The sequence below is a fragment of the Solanum lycopersicum genome, chromosome 12, assembly GCF_036512215.1.
Source record: "Solanum lycopersicum chromosome 12, SLM_r2.1".
Classification (NCBI taxonomy): Eukaryota; Viridiplantae; Streptophyta; class Magnoliopsida; order Solanales; family Solanaceae; genus Solanum; species Solanum lycopersicum.
Window position 1 is genome coordinate 65,281,527 of NC_090811.1, and position 21,910 is coordinate 65,303,436.

Below are 21,910 nucleotides of genomic sequence, written 5' to 3' on the forward strand. Positions count from 1 at the left end.
TTCTCATTTTAATGAGATACGTAGGCAACCCTTCTTGGGTTCGGTATTATCTTTTTCTAAAAAAAAAAAAAAAGTTCGTGCATATTTTCAAACTCATATCTGCACGAACTACGCGTACCTGATTCTCATGTTAATGAGATACGTAGGCAGCCTTTCTCGGGTTCGATAATAATTTTTCAAAAAAAAATGTTTGTACATACTGTTACAGCCATGTCTTCAACTCGGTCGGGACCTATATGGTTAAGAGCATGTAAATATATTCGATATGATGGAAAAGACTTGCGGTAAACTACAGATTCTCGTGGTACCTCTTATCTGTACTTTTGTGATGCTTGAAAATTCTCTTGCATTCAATCAAGATAAGAATAAAAATAACCTTATGTTTCATGTGCATTGTGTGGTGAGATTTTGATCAAAATTCAATTGTGTTACATTGTTGATCTAGAACTTGACTTGAATGTTTTTCGAGGCGAAATCATGAGTAATATTTGGTTTGAGAAAGGATTGTAGGCCTTTTTTGACCCGATTGTGCCTTTCAAAGCCTACCAAATTACATTAATCCCTAGTTTTCCCATTTTGAGCCTGAAACCTTCATTTGGACAACCACATCTTAACCACTACCCTTTTGAGTGCTTACGAGCACTATCCTCTCTTGGCCCAACCTTCTTGAGTGCACAAAGAATGTGCAAATTATAAAAAGAGATCAATGTTTGAAATTTCAAAAAGCAAAGATATTGAGTCTCTCAAAATCAAGGAAGCAAAGACTCTAGAGAAAAAAAAAGTGGAAGAAATAAAGAAAGGCAAAAAAATTTCTTTACAGGACCAGTGAAAGGTTGGAAGGAAAATATTCCAACAAAAAGGAAAATTATTATAATGAAGAAGTGAATAAAAGAAAAGCTCCAAGGAGTAAGGACTCAAAAGAAGAAAAAAGAAGAAGAGAAAAAAAAAGCTAAAAGAAAATGCTCAGAAGAAAAAAAAGAAGGGAAGGGAAAAACGTTAAAAATGAGAATTCAAAAGAATTTGAGAGGCGGAGAACAATGAAGAGGATCTAACGCCCAAGGCGTACCAATCATTAAGAGCACAAATTTTGTGTGATGCTCAAGGAGGAATTCAGTCACTTTTACCTCAAATAAATATCCTACCCATCCCTAAGCCTACGTTACAAGCCAATTACAAGCCCTACATGATCTCATTCAAAATGTTCTCACATTAGTGGAGATCTACATAAGGGTCAAACATATGGTATCACAGTTGTGTGCATTGAACATTCTTGTGAGTGTGAGTGCATTTTGAAAATGCCCTATAATCAAATGTTTCAAATATGTGTGAGATAGGACTAGCCTTTGTCGTGAGTGCACTTGAAACATGAGGATTGATACAATTCAAAACCTTTGTTTGAAACAAGATGAACGGATCTTGTCAATCCTTAAGTATATTTGAGGTACCACTTGAAGCTGTAGGAATTACAATAATTCAATCTTAAAAAAAAAAGGGGAAAGAAAGAATGGGAGATTTACCTGCAATCCTAACTGTTGGTACCAATCGTGGTGAAGATTTGACTATCTCCTCACATTTCTTTTATTTTTGAAAAAAAGAATTGTCTTTTGAGTTGTTCATTATAAAAGGTGTCATTAAGTTAATTTTATATGTGTGAGACGCCTATTTTACTTCATTGGGTTGTCCATACCCAAAATGTGATATGTCTTGTTTTAGGCTTTGAATATAGCAAGGAATACCATTTGCATATTCCATCATGTTCATATTGTGCATTTTCTACTGATAATCTTTCAGATTCTTTGCAGCACTCATCATCCACAAGAGGGGAACTACGTTTGACATGATTCCTGCTCCAATGGGATACGTAGGCGCCACAATGGCTCGGTCATATACCCAGTAAGATTTCCATTTCTCTTCATAATGGAAACTGGGACAGAATTTTTGAGAGGATCTCAAAAATTCATTTGAAGTTGGACTATTTTCGAGCATCCACCTCGTTACAGTGGAATATTATCGAGTTGTCCGCCTCGTTACAGTTGGAACATTATCGAGCCATCCACCTCGTTATAGTGGAACATTATCGAGTCGTCCACCTCGTTACAGTTGGAACATTATCGAGACATCCACCTCGTTACAGTGGAACATTATCGAGCCGTCCACCTCGTTACAGTTGGAACATTACCGAGCCGTCCACCTCGTTACAGTTGTAACATTATCGAGACATCCACCTCGTTACAGTGGAACATTATCGAGCCGTCCAAATCGTTACAGTTGGAACATTATCGAGCCGTCCACCTCGTTACAGTTGGAATATTATTGAGACATCCACCTCGTTACAGTGGAACATTATCGAGCCATCCACCTCGTTACAGTTGAAACATTATCGAGCCATCCACCTCGTTACAGTTGGAACATTATCGAGCCATCCAGGCCTCGTTAAAAATCATGCATCACGAAAAATCATGCATCGCGGGAAGATATACATGCCCCGCAGAAGATCATGCATCGAGAGTTAATATTCATGCATCGCGAGTCAATTCATGCATTGAGAGTTAATATTCATGCATTGCGAGCCAATATTTCTGCATCGCGAGAAGATTTCATACCTCGCAGAAAATTCATGCATCGCGAGAAGATATACATGCCCCGCAGAAGATCATGCATCGAGAGTTAATATTCATGCATCGAGAGTCAATTCATGCATCGAGAGTTAATATTCATGCATTGCGAGTCAATATTTCTGCATCGCGAGAAGATTTCATACCTCGCAGATAATTCATGCATCGCGAGAAGATTCCATACCTCGCAGAAAATTCACGCATCACGTGAAGATTTCATGCCTCGCAGAAAATTCATGCATTGCGAGTTCATATTCATGCATCGAGAGTCAATTCATGCATCGAGAGTTAATTCATGCATTGAGAGTTAATATTCATGCATTGCGAGTCAATATTTCTGCATCGCGAGAAGATTTCATACCTCGCAGATAATTCATGCATCTCGAGAAGATTTCATACCTCGCAGAAAATTCATGCATCGAGAGTCAATTCATGCATCAAGAGTTAATTCATGCATTGCGAGTTCATATTCATGCATCGAGAGTCAATTCATGCATCAAGAGTTAATTCATGCATTGCGAGTTAATATTCATGCATTGCGAGTCAATATTCCTGCATCGCGAGAAGATTTCATACCTCGCAGATAATTCATGCATCGCGAGAATATTCCATACCTCGCAGAAAATTCATGCATTGCGAGTTCATATTCATGCATCGAGAGTCAATTCATGCATTGCGAGTCAATATTCCTGTATCGCGAGAAGATTTCATACCTCACAGATAATTCATGCATCGTGAGAAGATTTCATACCTCGCAGAAAATTCATGCATCGCGAGAAGATCCCATCCCTCACAAAATTTTATGCATCGCGAGAAGATTTCATCCCTCGCAAAATTGGGGCATCGCGGGAAGATATTCGTGCCTTGCAAGCAATCATGCACTACCAGAAAAAGAATCGTGCATCTCAAAGGAAATATTTATCCCTCAGCGTCAACTGACGTTAATGCCGAGGAGAGAAATTAAGTGTCGACACGGTGGAAGACACTGCCTTCCACTTAAATTGCATTTTAAGCTGACAAGTTTTATCTCAATCTTTGTCAAAAGCATCTGAAAGGATGAATTCCTTCAAAAAAAAAAACAAAAAAAAACAAAAAAAAATCAAAAAAATCAAAAAAAACAAAAACAAAAAGAAAAACAGGTGCAAACTACTTCAACAAGGACGCAACACATCATGGAACCTTTTGGAGACAGGTCTGGGATTGACTTTCACCAAATGCAACCGCACTTCTCTACAAAGGTCATGTGTTCGGTCAAAATTGGGTTTGTCAATTTTCGTTGTCCACGATTTCTTTCATCAATCATACACAACGAAAGGGACAGCTGTTGACACCCAATTTTGGCCTAACATTTTAATAATTCGTGATTTTGAAGCTTTGTTTATTTAATAGCAAATTTTTGTCCGATGATTTTAAAATTCATACATTTTGAGTCAAATACAAAAAAAAATGTCTTTCCCACATTGTCTCTCAAACAATTTTCAATTTTGCAATAGTCCCACATCGGTATTTCATCCTTTTTGAGGATTTTTGGGTTTCTATATAAGCCCACTTCATTCGCTATTTTTAGGGGAGGATTTGGAGGGAAAAAACAAAAGAATACTCATAAAAATTTGAGAATTCTTGGTTCCCATAGTTCAAAAATTTTAAAGTGTTTTTGTGGTTTTTCGAGTTGAGGAGGTGGAGTCGTCTCTTTCAAATTCGGAGTTCCGGTTCGCTGTCCAGAACCAGGTAATTTTTTTTTTAGCCTTATTTTATTTAATTCCTAGCTCTTTTATGTTATCTGTTTATTATATGTAGCTTGTTTTGTTTTTTTAGTTTAATGTAGTTCTAAAAGTCAATTAATATTTGTGTTTATTGTAGTTTTAATATTAGTATTATTTTACGATTTGATGTTTATTTCTTATTACTATTATTTTAAAATTGTTAGTCAACTATTTGCTATCTTAACTTTTCAGGGTTTTGTTATTATTCTACTTTAATGTTACTTTTAATTTTTATATATATTATGTTATTGTTGTTTCCATTTCTAATTATGTTATTTTAGTTTGGTTGTTGTTTTCCATATTCTCTTGGGATAAGTTTGTTATGTTTTGTTGATGTTCAGTTTATATATTTTATATGTTGAAAGGGCCAATGAGAAAACTCTCCGTCGGTTTTGGAGGCCTTCCCATTTAAAAAGACGGAAAATTAGTTAAGTTCATATTATTTATTTTGTTAAATTGGGCCGATGAAAAATCTATCCGTCGGGTTTAGAGGCCTCCCCATTTTCAAAGACGGAATTTTAATTCAAGTTTATATATTTTTAGTTGTTGAAATTGGCCGATGAAAATCTATCCGTCGGGTTTAGAGGCCTCCCCATTTTAAAAGACGGAATTTTAATTCAAGTTTATATATTCTAAAATTGTTAAATTGGCCAATGAAAAATCTATCCGTCGGGTTTAGAGGCCTTTCCATTTTTAAAAGACGAAAATTTTTAGTTTAAGTTCATATAAATTGTTTTGTTAAAATTGTTAAAAAGGGCCAATGAAAAATCTATCCGTCGGATTTAGAGGCCTCCCCATTTTAAAAGACGGAAATCTAATTAAAGTTTATATATATTTTTAGTTGTTGAAATTGGCCGATGAAGAAATTACCGTCGATTTCCAAGGCCTACCATGTTAATAAGACGGATTTTTATTTTTAGGTTATTATTTGAGTTATTCATTTTTAATCATATTTATTCTTTACTAACACTTTTATTAAGTGTGTTTACAGGTACCCAAAACTTGCTTCCTTGAAGCCATTCGAAAAGCTCGAATTATATTTTATTTTATTATTTCGTAAATATTGACGTTAGGCAAATCTTAGGCCGATTATTATTTTGTTTTATTTTGAATATTGCATGTTTATTATATCTGTACATTATTATACATTCTTCCTCAATTTGAAAAAAAAAAGAATTCAGTCGGGAACCACATTTGTGGATTCCGAAGGGTGCCTAACCCCTTCCCTTCGGAATAATTTAAACCCTTTACCTAGAATCGAATTGGTTTCGTAGATTAATAATTGGTTTCCTAGTTTTCCTAAAATTAGGTGGCGACTCTTTTTTAGAACTCGATTATTTTTTAAACTTTGTTAAAATTGAATCAATTAATTATTTTCTAAGCTGCCGCGACGTTTTGACCTATTCCGACAGAGTAGGGATGTAAACATTAATGACAAAGATTCAACATTTTATATGTAACCAAAAATAATTTGTTTTTTGCTCTATTTACCTTGTATAATATTTTAGTAAAGGGAACTTAATCAAAACCTCTTGTCTTCCTTTTAATTATATAAAATCAATGAATTTGGTAGTTTGGTAGGACTATTTAATTTGTTGGCACTTGGTAGACAATGGTCTCACAATTAAATAAGTTTGTAAGTTATGATTAGATCATGAAACAAAGTTGGTGATACAAATTTTTCCTTCTTTATCTCTTTATTATTCTTTTTTTTTTCAATTACTCCACTTTGTTTGGCAAGGGGTTGATGAAAAAGTAAACACCAAGAAAAAAGAAGAAGAAAAAATCACACTTTGTGACCCCATTTCAAAACAAAGCAAAGCCAACCGTTCGAAAAATAAGAATATAGTGCTTAATATTTGAATTTAAAATCTAAAAGAGAAGAATTCCGAGTCCCTTCATTCACTAAGTCAATCTCTTGTACTTTATTTAGGAGGTTAAAAATATGTAAATAAAAAAAAGTACTTTAAATATAGGGGAAAATAACAAATATACCTCTCAAATTATCGTAAATGATATACAAATATCCTTCGTCATATTTTTAAACATTGGTGATCCTACCGTAAAAAAAACTAGAGCAAATATACCATTTATACTAACGAACATACACGTATCATAATCTTATCCACCGACCCGACATTTATTAAATATCGGATCAACGAATAAGATTGTGCCACATGTTCCTATTTAGTCTCCCGTAGAGTGAAGAACATATATGCTCTAATTTTTTAACAGCAGGGACACCCAAAAATAAGATAGTGAATACCCTTTGTTACCCATCTAGATCCCTTAAGGCGAATACTCATCATTCTTAATCAGCAATTTCATATTTGAGTCTTGAATACGAAGTCAATATTTTACTTTTTACCTAAAACTTCTCGACACAAATTTAAATCTAATCGAAACCTCAATACAAAGTAATCGTTTTACCTTTAACATGAAACTTTCCGATCACAAATTCAAATTGAGTCCGAACTCTTATAATGGATGGTAAAGATAGAAGCAATAAACAAAAAAAAAGTTAAAAAGAAAAGATAGCTAGCTGTCCACTGCCTTTTGCCTCCTCTCTGTACTTTTTCTTTTAAAAAAACTTCACTCTTCCAAACACAATTTCAAAACAAACAAACATCATTCTTCTTATTGTTCATCAAATCTCAAACATTTTCAAAAAAAATTCAAACTATACATTCAACATGAAAGGTATTAGAAAGTGTAAAGAAGCTCCTTCAACAGATTTATTAGTCTGTTTTCCTTCAAGAGCTCATCTAACACTTATGCCAAGTCCAGCTTCTCATCATCACCATTTAAAAAGATCAAACACAAGAGGTATTGGACCTGCTGGCCAAGCTAGCCCTATGTTATGGAAGAGGACAGAGATATCTGAGCCTACGTCTCCGAAAGTTACTTGTGCTGGACAAATCAAAGTAAGACACAAACCGAAATCATGTAAGATCAAGAATTGGCAATCAGTGATGGAAGAGATTGAGAAGTTACATGTTAAGAAGCAAAAAAAGAAAAAACTTGTGTGGAATATGGAAGGCGTTGGGTTCAAGAAAGACGCGATGCAGTTGTTGACATGTTTGAGGAATATAAGGTTTGATTTTCGATGTTTTGGATCGTTTCATAACGATGAAACAGATGTCATTACTTCTGATGATGATGAGGATGACGAAGAAGATGATCAGGAGGGTGAAGATGAACACGACGATGAAGCGAAAACAGCATCGAGAACTGTTTTCTCTAAGTGGTTTATGGTTTTACAAGAAAACCAAAAAACAGAGGAAACAGAGCATGCCAAAAAAACAGAGGAAACAGAGTACTCTGTTTTTAGTCATAATGATGCTCCACCACCAAACGCACTTTTGCTTATGCGTTGTCGTTCTGCTCCAGCAAAAGGTTTGCTGGAGCAGAAACATAAAGACAACGACAGTGATTATGATCAACGAAAGAATGAAAAATCAAGAACGGAGAATAATATGAAGAAAAGCTTAGTAGTGATGAGATATGGAAGTGATCTCTACAAATTTTCATCTGATATATCAAAAGAGAATTGGGTTGTAGATGGAATTAAAGATCCATTTTCAAGAAGTCGAAGTTCGAAGAGGTAATTAACATTCATGATGATCAAATTTCAAGGTCATTTCTCTTTGGCCAATATAACAGGATCAATAGTGTTCACACTTATCTTCCAATGCGTGAATCGAATGTTCAACCTATCGATCAACTTACCCTTCGACATGACTTGAATCGTCAACCTATCGATAAACGATGGAGATATTCAACCACTAGAGCTAGCTTCTTTTGGCCAAATATCCCCACTTTTGTTCTCAATTTTTTTTTTTTTTTTTGAAGTTTCTTCAAATACTAGTAGCATTTACATTTTTGATGTTTGAATTTATCTTTTTGTGATGTGTACGTAGATGTGTAATTTTTGTATAGGGTTGTTTACTCAAACAATATACAATCTTGAGATATATTTTTAATGGAGAAGATTTACAAATGTTGCTTTATGTGTTTGGACATTTTTATTTAATTTTATGTATCTTAAGCAGGATTCACTATTTAAGTTCTATGAATTTAATTTTTCATATTGAATCTACTATACTTTTAAAGATTCGGATTTATCTTAGTAGGAGTGTTTGTTGTAATGTTTGGTATATTTTTCCATATAATCTATACACTCTACTTCATAAAATAATATCGAATTCAAATGAATCTAATGTTATCATAAGGTTTCTACGGATATATGTCTTAATGCGCTAACTTATGTATGGTCTAACATTTTGAATCATGTTAGACGATTAATAAGCGTTATTGTTTTAAATTATATTTAACGGTAAAACTTGAATTCGAGATCTTTTGTTACGGCAGTGTGTAGCTTTTATGTTAAGTGCAGAAAATCTTCAAAGAGAAAATGCCCTACAAACAATAGTAGGGATATAATGAATGATACGTCATTGGTAAAATTTAAAAAATTGATGATGAAAAACGTTTTATTCGTTGAAATTTAATATTGAAAAAAGAAAAAGAAAAGGAATTATGACTTTGAAGAAGCTGACAAGAAATTTAAACTTCACATTTCTTTTTTTTTTTTTTTCAAATTAAAGTCACATTATTAGTTTGACGTAAAGAATACGTGAAGTATTATATGAGAAGAAAAGTTTTTTTTTTTTTAACAAAAAAGAACTATAATTCAAAGTATATCACAATATTTATATGACTAGAATTTTTTTTTTTTTAATCTATTTTAAAGATATAATGACATTCTTATAAGTTATATTTATATAAATTTTCATATCACATAAAATGTATTAAAGGGAGAATGATATAACAATATTTTTAGTGAAATCTTGAAAAGTGGAGTTTGATGAGGGTACAATGTACTCAAATCTTATCATTGTCTTGTGCAAGGTACACAGGTTATTTTCGAAAGATTATTGGCTCAAGTGCATCAAATGAAGTAAAAGAAAAGGGAAACAAAAATTAACTATGTTTCAATCTCTAACAAATTGAATTTAACTACTCCTTCTATTTCGATGAATATCCGTTTTTTTACTAGATATTAAGAAAAATAAAAGAATTTGAACTTAACTACTCCCTCTATTTCAATTTATATCAGTTTTATAATAAGATAGGGAGTTTAAGAAGATAAAAGAAATTTTAGAAGGAAAAATAGATACTATTTTAATTCATATCAGTTTTTTAATTTGATACGGAGTTTGAGAAAATAAAAGAATTTTTAGACAAAAAATAAATCACGCCCAGTGGGACTCGAACCCACAATCGCTTGATTAGAAGTCAAGCGCCTTATCCATTAGGCCATGGGCGCTGTTGTTTAATAAAAGATAACAAAATGTATTTATATTATTTACTAACATGAATTTTCCATTAATAAGTACACTTTCCTTGCTAATTATTTAGAAGCATCATTATTTTATTGCATACCAAAAGAGAAAAACAAATTAAAATTAATTTTGAATATGACATGATATTTGTAACTATAATATACACCGTCAAGAAAAGAATAAAAAATGAAAGTTTAAGTGTCTATTTGTGTACATTCAAAGTTGAAGGGTATAAATGTGATTGAAGCGAAGTTAAAGAGTATATTTATGTATTGTGCCTTTTAAGAAATTTGATTTATATCAATAAGTTTTAAAAACTATGTTTGTATTACATGACACATGACTTTGTTACTCTAAGCCGATTATTCATCATTTTCATCAATAATCATATCATCACTTTAGTATTTACTGAATATTTCATCACTACTTTGATATTCACATAAAAAATTATGCAAAAAAACATAAACAACTACTATAAAGAGTGTATTTATAAAAGATAAAAAATTGATATACAATTTTAATTATTAAAAATTTTCAAATAATGAGACTTGATCCAAATACTAAAAATTTCTAATATTTAACATTTAAATTATTTGTCAAAAATATATGTCAAATAATAACAAATTATATGACAAACAATATTCACCAATTTTCTTCCTAAATTTTACTTCAAAAATCTATGTTCAAACGATCCATAACATATACAATGTATGTACATGATCTTGTCATTCAAAAGCAAAGAAAATAATGGTAAAAGGAATGTTTGGTGGTCGTAATTATGACTAATTATTATGTCTCTCTTTATTATCCTCATAGTACTGCTGGTCCTACTCCTATATTGGATTGGTAATTAAGGGTAAATTAGTAAAAATACTAATAATTGATAATTAAGGGTAAATTAGTAAAAATTATTAATAATTGGTAATAAAGGGTAAATTAGTAAAACATACTAATATTTTATCTATTTTATTTGTTACTTTTACTTTTTTGGTCTATCTAAAATATATATATATATATATATATATATATATATATATATATATATATATATATATAGCCGTTCTTTAGTTCTAACATTTTTACATAATTAAAAGATAATTTAGCACATTTAATATATTATTATTTTTATGCCATAAGATAAAATATATTATTTATTACTTAAATATTGTATCAAGTTAAAACACATAAATAATTTAAAATGGAGTGAATACCTCTTGGAGTTTTTAAAAGGCGTGATTTTTTTTTAGATAATTAATATGAGGTGAAGAGAGTTTAACATATATTTTATCTCTATTACTAATAAAAAACAAAATCATTTGAACTCATTTCAAATCCGTTGATTTTTCAAAAATAGTTCTAAGATTATTGACCAAAAAAAAAGGGTAAAAGTTTTACCTCTTTTGAGATTGCAATCATAAACAATTAGGCCGTTGATTCTAATTTATATGACATTTTTCGGATTTTGAAATTTAAATAATTTTTTTTATTGTAATTTTTTATTAATATTTTAAATATTTTGAATTATCAATTATTGACTTATAATATTTTTTATGTAGTTTACAAACACATAAAATTCATTTCAAAAAATTTGAAGATTCCTTATACAAATTCCTGGTCAAATTTAAACTATTTGACTCTCGAAAAACAAAAAGTGTCACATAAATTAAGACGTAGAAGGAGTATATTACAGACGGATGGTTCTTAAATATTACAGTAGTTTAGTATAATTCTAATTGATTTTATTATATATATATATAACAATATTAATATATTTAGTGTAATTTTTACAAGTGAAGGTCTGAAAAGATTGTGCATATAGGACTTTACTCGTACTGTGTGAAGATATGAATATTATCTCCAATAGATCATCAATTTAAACGAAGCATATAGATCATATAGAAAATCATGTAAAAAACAATTATAACCACAAAATAGTATGATAAATTAATCAAGGAAAACAACAAAGTAATACTAATATTGATAAGAAAATTTAAGTAGCACTCAACCAAGGGCATAACTACATGGAGCATTTCGAGTGATCGAGCATCCATCTGACTTCAACAATTTTTTTTCTATCTATTGAGAAAATGTGAAGAAATAGATATAGAATATAAATAAGCACCCACTTAACAAAGACTACTAGTGGCTGCTTTGGTTCTGTCCATAGGTCACGAGATCGACTCTTTTTAGGAGATTTTTTTTCTAAATTGCACCTATTATTTCAATTGAATTTTTCCATGTTCTCTCCTTTTTATTTTTTTGATATGTAGTATCATTTACCTTTTAAATCTTTTTTATTTCAAAAAAAATTTTGGTCTCTTTTTCTTTAGTGTAATCCGTGATTATAGGTTATTTTTTACGATGATAAATTAAGTGTCATCTTATCATGTACTTTTTAATTGACGTGCTCGAGTTTCTATATATTTATATTTTGCGACCACTAATGATTTTATGTTAAAGAAAGTTAGCGAGTATGAAAATAAGAATTCGAGCATTCACTTTATCGAAAAACAGTCTGACTCAATAAAAAAGGAAAAAGCTTCAGAATCTTCTCGGGAAGCTTGCCAGTGGCCAAGATAACGAATTGCTTCCGCAGAAAGGCAAGAAAATATGCTCGAGAATACACACTTGATAATTCATGAAGATTGAAGAGCAGTGAGCACCCCGACCTTCAAATCCTAAATCCACCACTAATTGAACTATCATTGTCGTCATTTTGTCGAGTATGTCCTCATTTTATATCCTATCTCTCCAACTTTAACCTCATATCCATCTCAACATTCTTATATTCACAACTAATTTCTATTAAACACGTCAATTTTTCTATTTTTCCTAATATAATTGACTCAAGATTGTTGAAATTTTCTCTTTATTGGAGATGACTTTGAGTGTTAGTAATATTTATATTTCACATATGTGAAATAAGTTCATTTCATATACAAATTCTAGGGCTTGTATAAAGGATCAAATTTGATACAACTCTAATATATGTTCAATTTTTTTTTTATCACTATTGTTACACCAGCCAAATTCCGAAGATAAATCAAGTCTCTCCACCGGAGATGAGAACGATAGACGGCGGTATTATTCCTATTTCCCGCAGCTTTAAAGGTGAGATTTTGAATTGATCAGGTACAAGTTTAACAAAATCAATACCAATTTTTGTTATTTATCACTCTGTAACCTAGATTTTTGATATCAAATTCATTGAAATTGCTAGATATGAAGGATTCTATCAACAACCCTAAAAGGGTAAGCTTTTGGATTTGAACCTTAAAAGGTAATTCAAATTCATTGAAATTGCTAGATATGAAGGGTTCTGTCAACAACCCTAAAAGGGTAAGCTTTTTGGATTTGAACCTTAAAAGGTAATTCTAAGTAGCCCATGCTATTTACATATTACTATTATTGTTATGTAAAATGTATTAAGAGCCTTGATTGTATTTTATTAGTTGTTATTGAAGAATTGGGGGAATTGGGGCTTTTACTATTACCACCTTTACGACATTTTCTCTCTATCAGTGACCAGTTATATAGCCTCCCGGAAAGTGGTGAATTGTTTTGTAATCAGGGGTTTGAAACCATCGGCAACAGCATTCAAAATACTGTTGTTCAAACCTTATGCCTTGAGGATCCATTACTTTGATTTGGGTAATGGGATAATGAAATTGATCTCAATTAGCAAGGGAACATAAGAAATCCTTTTAAGCTTAGTTGTACAATCAGCAATACATATAGGTGTTCGTAGCACACTAGCAATCCTACTTAGGGACTTAGGACCCCAACAACTAAATAGAAGATTGAGGAACGTCACTATAGAGGGATAACTTTCAATACCTCATCCTTAGAATTGAAACTGGCTACCCAAGGTTTAACAGCAGACTTAGACTTAGTATTGATCATGTGAGGGCCAAAACTAAGTATTACATCTCTATCTGTTATTGATTGGAATTCACAATATAATAACCCTCATTGTGATAATAGACTCTAGCTTTTTGAGTGAATTTACCGTTGCTTTCAAGGAATCTAGCTACAATTGTTATAGTTGGGGAATCCCAAATAATATATAGGTACAATGGCAAAGGGTTCATGTCAGCTGAAATATTAATTCCCTTCAACACTTGATACATCTTATTTGTACATTCATTGACCCAATTCTTTTTCTTTACCTTATGTAATTGTTTCTCCAATTTCTCAGTCCTTAGCTTCGTCAACTCTTCTCCCGTCATCATGTGTTTTGATTGATCTAACACCAAAAGTTACTAAACCTTTTACAGGTATTGAATGCATTAGCATAATTTAAAAACAAATCAGGCTGGTTTTGCTAAGGACTATAGACAATTATAGTCATTTTAACACCACAAAGCGTAGTGAGTTCATAAGCCTTTTTAAATAACCCTTTCAATCTTAACTTGCAAGAGACTTTCCTCTTGGCCTTATTTTCAATCAAAGCAAAGTTCACTTTGGTTCTGGGCATGGCTAAAGATGAGGAATAGTAGAAGATATGTGTTTGTTTGGATATTCAAGATCAAATAACTTTGTTGTGGTGAGTTTCTTTGTCTTGGATTGATTTTTATTGATAGACGGAATTTAGATTGTGTAAATCTCTGAATAGTTTGAATTAAAAGATATTTAGGTGCCACCCATAACTATTATGACATAAAACTAATTAATGGTGCATCATATACCAAATTAGATGGTATGTTTTTGATAAATATGCAGTCTATGGCTTCGGTCTTATCCTGACCAATTTCTTAGTCAGACTTTTCTTATTAAGAAAATAATTTAATAATTTAAGAAAACTTTTCTTATCCTGAACAAATATTGAATATTTTCTTAATAAGAAAAGTTTGACTAAAAAATTGGTCAGGAGAAGACCGAAGCCATAAACTGCATATTTTTCAAAATGATATATCTAATTTGGTATATGATGCACCATTAATTAGTTTTATGCCATAATAGGTATGGGCGACTCCTAAATATCTTCTAATTCAAACTATTCAAAAATTTACACAATCTAAATTCCGTCTATAAATAGAAGTCAATCCTAGACAAAGAAACTCACTAAATAAAGCCATTCAATCTCGAATATCCAAACAAACACATATCTCCTACTATTTCTCATCTTTAGCCATGCCTAGAACAAAAGTGAAGTTTGCTTTGATTGAAAATGAGGTTAAGAGGAAAGCCTCTTACAAGCAAAGATTGAAAGGGTTATTTAAAATGGCTTATGAACTCACTACACTTTGTGGTGTTGAAATGGCTATAACCGTCTATAGTCCTTACCAGATTCAACCTATTTTGTTTCCAAATAATGCTAACGCATTCAATACCTTTAAAAAGTTTAGTGAGCTTTCGGTGTTAGATCAATCAAAACACATGATGACGGGAGAAGAGTTCACGAAGCGAAGGACTGAGAAGTTGGAGAAACAATTACATAAGGTAAGGAAAGAAAACAGGGTGAATGAGTGCACAAATAAGATGTATCGAGCGTTGAAGGAAATTGATATTCCTGCTGACATGAACCCTTACGATCTGAACGATTTGAGTTTCGTTATAAAACAAAACCTCAAACAGGTATGTGAAATGATGAAAGCGAAGATTGACGGAGAGGGTTCCACATTAAATGCCCGTCAACCTATGGTATCTCATGGGACCAACTCTGAGGAGCCAAGGGCTCATTTGGTAGAAATAATTAGGGCTCCAGTATCAATAGTTCCTTTGGTGGCTCCATCAACTGCTATTGGTGCAGCCAACTTCGAAGGGCTTAGTACTGATATGTTGGTCCCTGTTGTTGATCCAATATCGATGGTTCCTCCGGCGGATCCATCGATGGTTCCTCCGGCGGATCCATCGATGGCTCCTCAAGCGGATCCATTGATGGTTCTTCAAGCGGATCCATTGATGGTTCCTTCATCCGCTCCTGCTCAAATGCCCAAACCATTGAGTAATCTGATGGATCCTCTCGTAAAATCTTCAAGGTCTTCTCCTCCTCCTTTTTCTCCATTTTCTTTAGAAAATTTCCCTGAAATGTTTGTACAATCGTATCCTCCATTACCTCAAGAAATGGCTTTTAGAGGGGCTCCTAGAATGGCTCCTCCAACAAAAATGGCTTCTCCAATACCTTCAACAATAATTACTCCTCCAATGACTTGCTCGGAGCCATCGATGGCTTCTTCATCCGCTCCCGTTCAGATGCTCGAACCAAGGACTCCTCAACCGGTTCCTTTTGTAGACCCTTCGAGGTTTCCTCCGCTTCCTCTCTCTCCATTTTCTTTAGACATGTTTCCTCCAATGTTTCCCCAATTGTATCCTCCATAACCTCAAGAAATGGTTTTTAGAAGGGCTCATGAAATGCCCCCTCCAATGCATCCAACAACAATGGCTTTTCAAATACTTTCACCAATAATGGCTTCGCTGGTTTTCGAGAGTCCAACATTATCTGAGATGCTGGTCGGAAATTATGATGATGATGTAATGCTTTAATTAATGATCCAAACCACCACAACAATTTATAAGGATCTAGGACTAATATGTCTCTTTTAATTAGCATTGTTTTGTAGGTTCGTGTTGTCCTGTGGACTATTTGTGTTATTTGCTGTTTTCCATGTTTAAATTGTGTTATAGGACTCTTCATATCTCTTTCCATGTGTCCTCATTTGAAGTGTCTATTGTTGTTTTCTTTTTCTTGTTCAAAGTGTGGTATCATTCACTTATTAAATCTGTATTCAGTTTTTTTTAATGTTTACTAGATACTCGTATGTTTATTTGTTCCTTTATTACTATTAATGAAAATGTTATTGTTAGGATGGTTTTCAAAAATGACCTCTTCCACTTCAAAAATTTATCATCAGTGTGCATATCGGGTAAATATTCATGCTCAGAATTTCCTTTTTAAACCAATACAGCAACATAAACATACCCAACATAGTTCCACTAAGTGGGAAAGTGTAAAATCATAACACATCTAAAGTTGAGAATGAATTAGAAAGTAAAGAAGATTATTGTAAAGACCTATTATACATCCATGTAATGGAAAAATAAAGTCTAAAATAGTGTCTGTTTTAAAAAATCAAGATATAATTAATTATTTGTTTCTTCTTGTAAAGAAATGGATCTTGGGCCTAATCCAAAAGCTAGCTCTTAAGGGAGGATTATTCAAGTCTATATAAGGAAACCGCCATTTCTTTTTCATCCGATTTGGGACTTGAGCAATTAAATCTAGGGACCCATCATAGGTAAACAATAATAAGGATGGTTCCTGCTCTAGTACCATGTAAGAAATGGATCATGGGTGTAACTCAACCTAAGAAATGAGCTCTTGAGGGAATATTGCCCAAGTTTATATAAGGAGACCACCCATCCGTTTTTCATCCGATTTGGGACTCTTCAACACCCGGTTCACACCCAAGACTAGACATCCGATTATCTGTAGTATCTATGATTAGTTTCCTTCAATATATATATTTGGCTGGTACTAATATTAGTTTTACAAAAACAATAATAATTACTATGTTCCAGTTTCGAATTAGTGGGTAGTCATCCATATGAGTCTTCACTTCTTCATTCAAGCTCATTTGTATCCTCATCATATAAAATAAACTAAAATAAAATAGAAGTAAAAAATAAGTTGGATAGCAATAGCAATTCTCTAACAAGTTTTTTGTAGCCGACTTTTTGCCTGTAAGAACACCCTCTTCACTTCCTCATCCTCTGGAATTTCTTGTATTAACATTTCACAATCTTGAATAGCTGCTTTCCATCTTCCCAACTGCATATATCAACCAAAACTTTATGATATATACCTTGTGTGATCACATCATCTAAAATCTTAAGCGATTAGTGAGGGTTGGCACACTTCTATTCACCTAATTAATTATGTCTTCAACAAATTACCTTGATGTTGCAGTCAGCTCTCCGCAATCTAGCCTTTGTATAGGAAGGACGCAGTACAAGAGCTGCAGTGCAATCTTCCACAGCTTTTTCGAATTGTCCTAGCTTGAATCGACATGCTGCTCTGTTAAACAGTAGAATAGAATTGTATGGCTCTTGTTCTAGTCCTTCAGTGTACTCGAAAGAAGCCTCTGAGAATTTATTTTCTCTGAACAACTCGTTACCTTTTAACCGAGATGATGCCAACGCTTTAATTCTCCTTAGAATTGTGATAATTATTTCATTGCTTTGATCCAATTTTGTTGCTTCTTGAGCTGCAGCTGTAGCCTCCTCAAACCAGCCAACTGTTGCATAGGCCTCAGCTCGAGTGATCAATAAATAAGCTGTTTTTACTGAACCAAAAAGGCAAGCACATAGCTCTGTTTTGATATGAGCTACTTTCTGAATTGTGGTGTATGCTTCCTCGTGTCTATGCAACTTTATTAATGCTTCAGCCCTCATGGCAAAGATCTTCATTTGAAATCAAGTCAAAGGAATAAAAAAATAAGAATGTTTAAACATCTAATTTTCTTTATAATAATTTGTACATTAGGGATGGACTATAGACCTCATTTTCCCCCATTAAGATTACAACATTTTAATCTATATGCACATCTAAATGATTAGGATGTTGTCTTTAGATTTGAATACGGAAGGATTAATATCGTGTTTTTCGACATGTGAATGAATATATTTATTTGTAAACATAATAAATAAACAATAAATCAATTAGTAGATTTTTAAAAAATTAATTTAATAATTTTTTTTTATCTGATTAAAAAATGAAATATTTATGTTAGCTAATGATGGTGGTAACGGTCTGTGGTGGTTGTGATAGTGGCGATAATATCTTCACTAAATATTTATGTACGCTCTTGTTCTAGTCCTTTAGTGACTATGAATGGTGGTGGTGATAGTTATTATGGTGGTCATTGGTAGTGGTGGTTGTGATGGTGAAGATGGTTGATGGTGCCAATGATGGCGGCTAAAGAATGTATTGGTGGTAGTTAACGGTATGCTTGGTTATAAGAATTGACCGTCATGGTGGTAGTGGCTGTTAGTTGTGGTGGAGTTAGCGGCAACAATGGCGGTAATGGTTGTGGTTGTGGTAGGTGGTAGGTGTGCTAGTTGTGATGGTGGAGTTGGTTGGTAGTAGGAGTTAGTCGCAGTGGTGGTGGGATAGATATAATTGTAGTAATGGAGGTGACAGGTGTGGTATTGGCTGACAATAGTGGTGATGGTGATGACAGAGGTGGTTGGTAGTTGATGACGATAATGGTAGTTTACAATGGTGGTGGTGGTTGTGATGGCAAAGGCGGTTAGTGATAGTGAAGACTTTGTTCAAGATCTTAATGATTAAGACCTATACAAACCAATTAGGTGCTTAAATCTTAATGAAAACAAATACGCTTAATGGCCTAATATCTGAACCATATACATTAAGACCTCCACCAAGTACTAAAGAATGAGGCTTAGTTGTAGTGAAACCTGTGGAGCTGAATCTACTCCTAAGGTGATAGAATTTTGTGTTTCCTTTATCAATGTATTGTAATCTCTCAGCTTCTGTGCTTCTGTGCATTTTAAGAGCTGTCTCTTAATATCATGAGCCTCTGCAATGTCCTTCTTGTCAACTTTTCGCCCTGATTGTTTGTAATGATCTATCGCTTTCTCTGCATCTCCCAGCCTGTCGAAATGAAAAAAGAAATTGACTACATCAACCAAATTCAGACAAAATCATCTAAAGAAAAATAATTGACGATTCAAAATGACTAACCTAACGTATAGTCTTGCAAGACGATAATGTGCATTGTGATAAGAAGGGTCTAGCTGGATAGCCTCTATACATGCAACAACTGCCTCAATCACGCGGCCTAAACTCATCAAAGCTGCAGCCTTGTTGCTATAGTAACTAGCATTTCCTGGATCAATTGCAATTGCTTGATTGTACAGATCCAATGCCTTCTCAATTTTCCCCTGTCTATACTGCTCATTGCCTATGGACTTGAGCACATCAGGGTCCCGTTTATTTGCAGAACCGCGAAACGAACTACCTGGTTGATGGCTTTTTACAGAACTAGTTTGCCTTACTATGTTATCCTTCAAGATTTTGCCTTTCTTCTGGATAGCCTTTTTGTCACTTGAGGAATTTTGGTTCTTCAAGTTTCCCAAGTGGCTTAGTAGTGTAACATTGCTTGTTGAACTGCGATTCAACGTTCCATTCACCTTGGATTTTCGATAACTAAAGATTGTCATGCTCAATTCACTTGAGGTGAATGTTGGTTCTCTTCTAAGCTTTTGTGTGTATGCCAAGTTCACAACTTGTGACACTCTGTTCTTACTAGAAGTCGAATTTTTCGGACAAGAGCTGGTGTGACATCTTCTTGAATTCTTGACAAAATTGGTGTCACTGGACTTAGTTGTAATGTTGATTTTTGTGTTAGTATTTCTTCTAGGAAAAAAAGCACCTATTAAACAACCACCTAATCCATTTAGTAATGAATTATCTGCAATTTTTGACATAGTTGATTGAGATTGACCATTTTTTCTAGTTTTTTCCATCTCAGTAGTTTCTTAACAGGTCTCTCAACTAATCACTAAAAAGAAATAAAATAGGACACTTTATATATGATAAAAAAGAAGGGTCAACTGAAAAAAAAATTCAAATATATAAAAACAAAGAAATCAAAGATATTTTCTTAATGATAAGCCTGTTTTATTTATTTATTATTATTTTTCATATAAGATGAGTGAATATATTCTAGAGTGGATGTATTTTCTTTAATATTTTACGCGCATGGATTTTACAGATATCTATTTTTAGCATGATGTGATATTATTTGCTTCGAGCTATACATTTGGTTTTTCAAAAGCAACACTATTGAGAGTATTGATAGTATTCATGAGTATACGCGTACTGCAGGGCCCCATTCAGGGGTAACACTCTTAACAGATTTTCTCCATATTCAAAGTCGGATTCGAGACCTTTAAGGGTGGAGTAGTCTCACAACCGCACCACAACCAATGTCGGTTCGACATGTATTACTCTCTTTTGTTGTACTTGTTTTGTATTTTACTGATTTATTTTTATTACATTGGGTATAAACATAATTTTACAACATATGGCTCTTTCTTAAGTTTTTCAAATTGAATTTCATAAAATTAGGCCTGCATGTTTGTTTGTAGGAAATGCTTTGGTCTGCCGGCTTGTCTCATCAAACCAACTACATAAATTCATTATTTTGCAATAATATAAGAAAAAGATAATATTTTAATACGCAATTTACATTAGTTGAATGACCATCTGAGCAGTAGATTCCTACTTTAAAGGTTGTATTTAAGAATATAGTTTGCATTTATAAAATAGCTGAAAACATAGCCATAACACAGACTTCATATATCATAACAGTTTATACTAATGTTTGAATGATCCATCAATGTATGCAACATCAACTACTTCACCTAAGTTGTTAAGTTGTTACCATATAATAGTACTTTTTTATTTTACTAATACGGTTCGATGAAGCATAATTTGTAGAACCAATTCTTCTTTCATATTTAGAAAAAGTACGTTCAAATTCTAGATATTCTTTGCAAAAGGAAAAGTCAAATATAACTCTAACTCTAATATAAAAAATTCCAAATCAAAGTAGAAGATATTTGATTTTCATGACCAAACACCCTCATTTGAGACCTCCTTTCTAAATAGAAACTATGTGAGGTAAGATTAAAAGCTTTGTGTGTCCAACAAGAAATTATCAAGAAATATAAAAAATTCTACGTTTCAGCGGGCATTATATCAATAGGTTCTATTATTAATTACTCTAGTTGAGAAATTTATCTTAATTTATGCCTCGTAAAGCTAAAAACGCCACACTATGAAATAGAGGGATTAGCTCTTACAACTAGTTAAGCTAATCGTGACCACTTCTACTTGGTACATGTTTTTTTGGCGAAGTTTTGATGGTCACTCAAATTTGAATAATTAATTATTATAATTATTTAATTTTATTTTCTTTTAAAAGTCACTCAATTTTATCAAATTAGCTTCTGTGATCATTAATTCTAGAAAAATAATTTTATGATATTAATTTTATTTTTTAATTAAAAAATCTTGTAATTGTCCATTAGATGGGTACTGAAAATTTTATTTATCGAAATAATGGCCATAAAAACTAAATTGGTTGAGTGACTTTTGGAAGAAAAAACAAAATAGAGAGAATAGAATGATTAATATTATCTATAGTTGAGTGATCAT

General features: G+C 32.7%; 2 protein-coding genes, 1 long non-coding RNA gene and 1 other non-coding gene across 6 annotated transcripts; 3 read left to right on the forward strand and 1 right to left on the reverse strand.

Moving 5' to 3' along the window:
• Positions 1–4,187: 4,187 nt before the first annotated feature.
• Positions 4,188–8,388, forward strand: LOC101249802 (uncharacterized). Its single transcript, XM_004252489.5, has one exon. The coding sequence runs from the start codon at positions 7,072–7,074 to the stop codon at positions 7,984–7,986; it is 915 nt and encodes a 304-aa protein (XP_004252537.2). The 5' UTR covers positions 4,188–7,071; the 3' UTR covers positions 7,987–8,388.
• Positions 8,389–9,634: 1,246 nt separating this feature from the next.
• TRNAR-UCU (transfer RNA arginine (anticodon UCU)) lies at positions 9,635–9,707 on the reverse strand. The gene has a single exon. It is a non-coding gene; the product is annotated as a tRNA-Arg (tRNA).
• A 2,809-nt stretch (positions 9,708–12,516) lies between these two features.
• On the forward strand, positions 12,517–20,773 carry LOC104645128 (uncharacterized). Of its 3 annotated transcripts, XR_011213552.1 has the most exons (4): positions 12,593–12,834; positions 12,944–13,091; positions 17,633–18,021; positions 20,576–20,773. It is a non-coding gene; the product is annotated as an uncharacterized lncRNA (long non-coding RNA). The 3 variants fall into 3 exon arrangements; XR_011213551.1 differs by lacking the exon at positions 20,576–20,773 and having other exon boundaries at positions 12,517–12,834; positions 17,633–18,403; XR_011213553.1 differs by lacking the exon at positions 20,576–20,773 and having other exon boundaries at positions 12,598–12,855; positions 17,633–18,403.
• Positions 14,548–20,017, forward strand: LOC138340758 (agamous-like MADS-box protein AGL80). Its single transcript, XM_069292876.1, has one exon. The coding sequence runs from the start codon at positions 14,857–14,859 to the stop codon at positions 16,042–16,044; it is 1,188 nt and encodes a 395-aa protein (XP_069148977.1). The 5' UTR covers positions 14,548–14,856; the 3' UTR covers positions 16,045–20,017.
• Positions 20,774–21,910: the final 1,137 nt, after the last annotated feature.

What these genes read in the sequence shown, in the direction of transcription:
- LOC101249802 (XM_004252489.5), top strand. Translation starts at nt 7,072, where the DNA reads ATGAAAGGTATTAGAAAGTGTAAAGAAGCTCCTTCAACAGATTTATTA.
- LOC138340758 (XM_069292876.1), top strand. Translation starts at nt 14,857, where the DNA reads ATGCCTAGAACAAAAGTGAAGTTTGCTTTGATTGAAAATGAGGTTAAG.